The sequence below is a fragment of the Hevea brasiliensis genome, chromosome 15 (assembly GCF_030052815.1).
Source record: "Hevea brasiliensis isolate MT/VB/25A 57/8 chromosome 15, ASM3005281v1, whole genome shotgun sequence".
In the NCBI taxonomy this organism is placed as follows: domain Eukaryota; kingdom Viridiplantae; phylum Streptophyta; class Magnoliopsida; order Malpighiales; family Euphorbiaceae; genus Hevea; species Hevea brasiliensis.
The window spans coordinates 60,313,666-60,320,640 of NC_079507.1; the positions used below are offsets into that span (position 1 = coordinate 60,313,666).

General features: G+C 28.5%; 1 protein-coding gene across 1 annotated transcript; it reads right to left on the bottom strand.

The window, feature by feature from the left end:
* Positions 1 to 195: 195 nt before the first annotated feature.
* Positions 196 to 2,008, bottom strand: LOC110661811 (gibberellin 2-beta-dioxygenase). The gene is made up of 3 exons (XM_058136853.1): positions 1,424 to 2,008; positions 937 to 1,285; positions 196 to 654 (listed from the first exon to the last, which is right to left on the bottom strand). Exons 1-3 carry the CDS (start codon positions 1,822 to 1,824, stop codon positions 388 to 390), a joined length of 1,017 nt encoding a protein of 338 aa, XP_057992836.1. The 5' UTR covers positions 1,825 to 2,008; the 3' UTR covers positions 196 to 387.
* Between the last annotated feature and the right edge of the window lie 4,967 nt (positions 2,009 to 6,975).

Here is a 6,975-nt window from a genome sequence, read left to right on the forward strand (position 1 = left end):
AAAACTAGAAAAGTGATGGCAATTGGAAATCTGACCAGAGATGTGAGTTTTGCTTGCCATAATTATCTGAGAAGTGGGGAAGCCCCCCCCCAATCTGGTAAAAGTTATTACTCATTAGTTTTGGATAAAAGGCAAAAAAGAAAAAAAAGGTTGAGGGTCCTGTAAGGAATTTTGACACAAACATTTGGGATAGTATTGTATACATGATGACATGATGATAACTTGCATTGATGGTAGAGAAGCTGCTGCATTTGCTGTTACATTTAAACCAGAAGAGAGAGAAAAAAAAAATCCACAAAAGAAAAGTAAAAGAACGACCTATATGCTTTTCCATCTACGGGAATTTCAGTAAACTCTGTCAAACCTATTTTGAGCTTTGACAAAAACCTAAACATTTGCTAAAATGGCCTGCAGTTTTTTTTCAAATAGCCCAAGCCTGTAATCAGCCAACCTTGACTTGTAAGCTGAGTTTTTGTATTCACACCATGTGAACTGCTCATATAAGCTTTCTTCCCCTTCTGCTAAAACAGATGGTAGAGGTGCAATCTTTTCACTCAAGGGTGGACCACCAAAGTAGATCATGGAAACTCTTGATTTCATTGTGTCAGCTATAACTCTGTGCTTCACACTCCTAAACCTTCCATTGGTCATTACCTGCATATTTTAGAACCCCATATACAAAATTCAATTTTTAAAAAAAATCCATTTTGTACTTTTGAACCCAAAATTTTTCCAAGTAATCAAAGAAGATGAAACTTCTGCTAGTAAAAACTAGATATGGGGCCAATATAGAATTATTTATTTTTACTTGAGGGTAGTTTTTATTTTCAACATGGAAGACACAGACTGATAAATGCAAATAACAAAATTAGCTGCAATCTTTTTGCCTAGAAAAAGGATATATTTACATAAAAACTAAACTGAAATCAACTGTACCTGCAAGGCATCACCAACATTGATGAAAAAGGAGGCCTGATCAGGTGGGACTGAAACCCAAGTCCCATCTCTCAGACAGATTTGCAGGCCAGTGGTGTTGTTAGATCTTAAGACAGAAATTATCTGTGGGTCTGTGTGCTCCCCAAACCCAACCAAATTTCTACCACTCAATGCTTGCAGCTCTGGGCATGGTGGATAGTAGTTTAGCCTGAAGCATGAGTCACTCTTCTCATCACTCAGCAGCTTACTCAGCACATTCCTTGGCTCAATCCCCAATCCATCAGCCATTAAATCCAGTACTTCGTTGGCCATTCTCTTCACTGCCAATAAGTAATCTTCCACAGCAGAGCTGAAACCATTAACACAAGAAGAATATATTAATAATGTTATTCATTTGCTATATTATGGTATTTCCTCTGTTACAATAAGAGACAGAGGAAAGATAGGGAGAAGAAGAAAAGGAGTCTTCAAGCGTTCAAAATTTTACCGGAAAATTTGTGGGTTCTCCTGGAAAATGGAGAAAGTTTTGTTGGAAGTGATTTGAGGATTGGTGTTGAGGAGCAGATATTCAATCCAACCAACATCACCATTAGGGCCAATTCTCTTGTTGCCATAGCCAAAAGGGTCAGGAGGGCCAACCTTATCTTTCTCGGACTGAGGGAGATTAAAGAAGTTGATAGCCAGAGCTTCCAATCTGGTCATGAACTCCAATGGGACTCCATGATTGACCAACTTGAAGAACCCAAACTCCTGACAAGCCTCAACTATGAGGGTCTTGGCATCAGGGTTGGTCAGGTTTATGACAGGAATCCCAGAGAAGAAGCCTGTAGGCTTGCATGTTTTGATTACAGAGTAACGGTCTAATGCTGTCTGTGACGGAACCACCATGGCTCTGTTATTTATTTATTTATTTTTTCACAAACACCGAAAAAGAAAAAACGGAGTAGACAGAGGAGGAGAAGGAAGAGGAGTGTAAGGAAGGTGGTGAAATTGGGATAGAGAATGTGGTGGAGATTGAAGGGCTATAAATGGGCAAATGGGTGCATGTGAGAGTGGAGCGAGCGAGCGTGCGTGAGGGGGACAGAGGCGATACTAACTATTAGGAGGAGCCATCTGTTTTTTATGCTTTCGAGGGAGTGAAGAAACCGCTTAGTTTTTTCCCTTTTTCTTGATTTTCTGTTTCATTTTAAGAAATTCCAAAAAAAAAAAAAAAAGTAATTGAAACAAAAATTATTAAAACTGAGTATGTGGGGCCTCAATGTTTAGATGTTTATCCTCAATTCCAGTACAAAAGAACCTGTGTATATATTTAAAAAAGTAAAATTTTATTTCATAGAAGTAATTTAATTTAAAAGTAATTTAATTTAATTCCCCAAATATACAATAGAACACCTTCCATCCATTTTTTTAATTTAATATAATATCGATATTTAAACATTTTTCATATCACTTGATTTCTAAAAAGCAAAGACATCATTAGTCATTAGTCAATAGCACCTGTAATATTGATGTGTTATCAACTGTACCATAAATACTGTGACGTATTGCTCATGCTTTTAATTTTTAGGCACTTGTGAATGCTGCCGTAAGGTCTATTGACTAGTCTGAGAGTAAATGACAGCTTGCAAGCATGCACGAGATGAGATCGATGGCTTATGGCTAGTCATTCCAACACCCAAATCAATTAATTATTTGAGGGAGTTATTAATATAGAGAATGTTATTAAGCAGAGTAAATATATCTGATTGCTCGCAAGGAGATATAAGAATGAACACAGAAAAATGTCTAAATTTAAATTGTAGTTTATAATAAAAGAGTATATTATTCTTTTATGCTACAAAAATTATCTATAAATGAATCTATAATAATTTTTTAGTAATTTTATTAATATATATAACATCAAGTAATGAAAGAAAATTTATCTTTAATCTGCAAATGTCATCAATTTTGATGCACTCATTTTCTATGAACTAAGAATAAGTAATTCTATGATCATATGCTCATTGAATTTATTGTTTAAGAAATTGAAAGTAAAATACAACATTAAAAATGTTAATTTTGTAATGGTGCTATATTTAAAGAGTTAAAGTGTTATAAAAAAAAATAAACTTGCATAGAGATAATTTTAAATTAATTATTGTTTTAAAATAATAATAATTTATAATTATTATAATAAATAATAACTAAAAATTTTGATTCTATAGGAACAAATAAATAGATACAAATTTTTATGCTAAAATAATTTTTTTAGCTTTATTTTTTAATTTATTTTCATAATTCATAGTTATTAAATTTTGAGCATTATAATATTATTATTTTTCAAGTTTAATTTTTAATAGGCAATTCCTTTAAAATTAATTTAGTGAATGATAAAGTCATCCTTACCTATAATAAACGATTTGCAAGTAAAATGTTGACGCGACATATACATGGTGGCAAACTGCGTTTTCTCTTCTGTCTCCTCCATCTTTCATGTTTCTTATTACTTCTTCTTTTTCATGAACAAAAGTTCATTCCTCGCTCCATTTCACTATCCATCTAACCTTATCTCTATCTAATTTTTTCTCTCAATCCTTTCTTCATCAGTATGATCTTGTTGGCCATATAGATCTCTTGGTGAAAAATTTAGTACTACTGTAATCATTCCTTTCTCTAGACTTAAAAAAAAACTCACCCTTTTTGTCAACTCATAAAACAAATCCTTGTTTGGTAAAAATAGTTTCTTTACTCTGCTCTACTTAATGGCAGGAGCGAAGGCAAAAAATTAAGTTAATAGGGTGAAAAAATATATATATATTTTGCTCCATTCAAATAAAAAAAATATATAAGTTTTTATGCTATAGATTTAATAAGAATTTGTATTAAACTTAATTTTATATTATAAATTTAATATATAATAATGATATTAATTATATTTTCTCCATATGTCAATCTACTAAATATAAAATAAGATACTAAAATAATAAAGGAGTAGATGAAATTTTTTTGTTTACTTTACCTATGAATCTTTAACTTCATTCTTTGTTAGAGAAAAATCAACAAACATCAATTGATTATGGAATTAAACTAGTAGAATTTACCAATGACTAAAATACTCCTAAATAATTAGAAAAAATTAATTTTTGATTATTCAATAAAATATGAAACATAATAATAATTTTTAACTAAGGAACCACTATCGAACAACACTGAGAATAGAAAAAAGAGAGAATGAATAAAGAACTACCAGTGTATCCATAGAACCTCCTTTCAGAGTACGCATTTGTCTGTGAAATTTTCAATGTCACTTTTTCTTCACAGCAACACAATAGAATGCCAATTGTTTCTCGAGTTAGATTGTAATATTTTCTACTCCTTCATAATTTAGAGTTTGCTCACATGATAACCTTTGGATGGCGTGAGGGTTTCATGATGAGAGATAAAGAGAGAGTTTCAACCTTCTTCGATGAAGAGATAAAAAAATTAAAAAAAAAAAAAGAAAAAGAGAATTTTGAGAGAAAGAAAACTGATTATTGTTAATAATGTTAAGAGGAGAGGCGAGAAAAGGAATAAGAAATGCAGAGGAGATAAGAGAGAGAATTCTATTAAATTTTACTAAGATGAGATATTTTTTTAATATGATTTTACAGGTTTTCCATCGAGTGGAATATTGCACCAATTAAAATTCATTAAATATTTTTATTTACTATTAATTTTACATCAAAATTATAAATATTAAAAAGAAATTTACAATATTACATTAAAAAAGTACAATATCATTTATAAATACAAATTTTTATGTTACCAATATAAGATTAGTGATAAATTTTAATAAGTGCAATGTTACAAGAAATTATATTTTTATGTCATGTTACACTTTTTTCAACGTAATTTTGCACCGTTTTATAATTTTAATACAAAATTATTATTTTATTTTTTTTACTTTTTTTCTGACTTTTTTTAAAAGTTATTTTATACATAATTATCGTTTTGAAAAATTAATTAGTATTAAGTAATTTAATTATTTTTTAATTATTATAAAAAAATCTTAAATACATATAAAACTAGAAAGAAACATAATTAAAAATGTTTTTCATATTAAAATATTATTGTATCAATTAATAGAATCTATAAAAAAAAAATAAAACAAAATGTTTTTTTTTAAACACGGCTGTCTTCAACATGATGGGAAAGTTTTGCTCAATTGCTTTTGGATCTTATTGCATTGCACTAGAATCTCTTCATCTTCAATGTAGAATTAGACACACAACCTCAACGAATTAAAATTTTCAATGCTGTAATCAGAAAATTTCTAAGTTTTGCAGAACTAAATCCAATCACAAAAAATCTTCGATCTTTCATGGAGAACGGAACTCTAGTGCTAATACTGAGTGAATTAAACCAAATCAAGGCGCTTTTTTCCCAGGGTAACGTCCCAATGGCGGCGTAACGCCACACAGACATGGGTGTCGGCGAATCCAGTAGCCCCAGAGACTTGAAATTTGGGGTCACACGTTCGAGACTTAGGCTTTCCCCATTTTATCACCGCCTTTCCCAATAGGGATACGCTAGAAATAGGCCTTTCTTTCTGTCAGATAGGCGTTGGGAGTAAGAAAAATAAGCAGAAGGATGAGGAAAGGATAGGAAGAAAGGGATGATAAAGTCAAGGAAAATGCAAGTCCAGAAATAAGTTTGGTATTTAAAAATGGTAATGAATTAGTGATTCAATTATTAAACCTCAATGGTCCCATGTTCTGATATAGTACTCTCATCATTTAATTTTATTTATCTTTTTTATAAATTATTTTATTCATAATTATTTATTATTTAAAAAAATAAAAAATATTAATTATTTTTTAATTTTATTCTTATTTCTATTAAATATAATAATTATTTATATAATTTTCTAAATCTCTTCTTAAAACCTTTCTTTTAAAAAAAAATAGGTGAGATAAAACATAATTTAACTAAATTAAAAAATATTTTATTATAATGTAAATAATTTAATTATTTTTTTAATCACTGTGTAAAAACTTTAAACGATAAGAATTTTAATTTTATATTGAAGAAATCGCCACATTAATGCAAAATTTCATAATAAATATAGGAAAAATACTTTTCATTAAAAAAATTAAAAAAAAGCATAATCATGTGTTTTTTTTCTTTTATATATTTCGCTATTAAACATAAAGATATCAATAATTAAATTTGACATTTTAACCGTGATTAGATATTTGTTAGTTGGATAGTCTCGTAGTTGTGTTACAGTAAAAAAAGAAAATATTCAAAATCGAATTATTTTATCAAAAAATTTTAAAACTCTTATGAGTTGAATGGTTAGATTTATTCATTAACAACTTTTAAAATAGTGTGACTTATTTAAAATATTTTGTGACATAGTATTTATTTAATATTTAGAGGTTGAGAGCATAGTTCATGAAAAATTATTTCTCCTAACTCATAGAAATTGATAAAGCATTTTAACTCGAGTCAACAAAATAATATCGCTGTTTTTATATTTAACAGTTAATTTAAAATTATTTTTTATCGAGTATTTTTTACTTTAAATCACTATATAAATAATTAACTATTAATCACTAATAGTTAATAAAATAACTTAACCGATAGATATTAAAACAGTTATCATTGATAGAGCATTAGTGTAATTTCTTTTTTATCTTTAAACATAACTTCATCCTATTGATCATGTTCACTAAAATAAACCTGGATAACTTTGTATAAAGTGCCATATATTTTATGAGATTGGAAGTATAACACCCTCTGTAGCAACCTAAAATTTTTAAATTTCAAATAAAATAAAAAGGAAATATTATGTTATTAATATTATAGGATTTATTTGAATTGATTTTAAAATAAAAGAAGATAATAATAATAAATAAATTAATTAAAGTTAATTTAGTAAATGAGAATAAAATAATTAAATTTTTCCTAGACTATATTTATTTTTATCATTACTAGAATTTTATTACATTTTAACATAATAAAATAATTTTAGACCTAATTGTAAACCCCTAAAAAGTTGGGGGACTAATAGTGTAA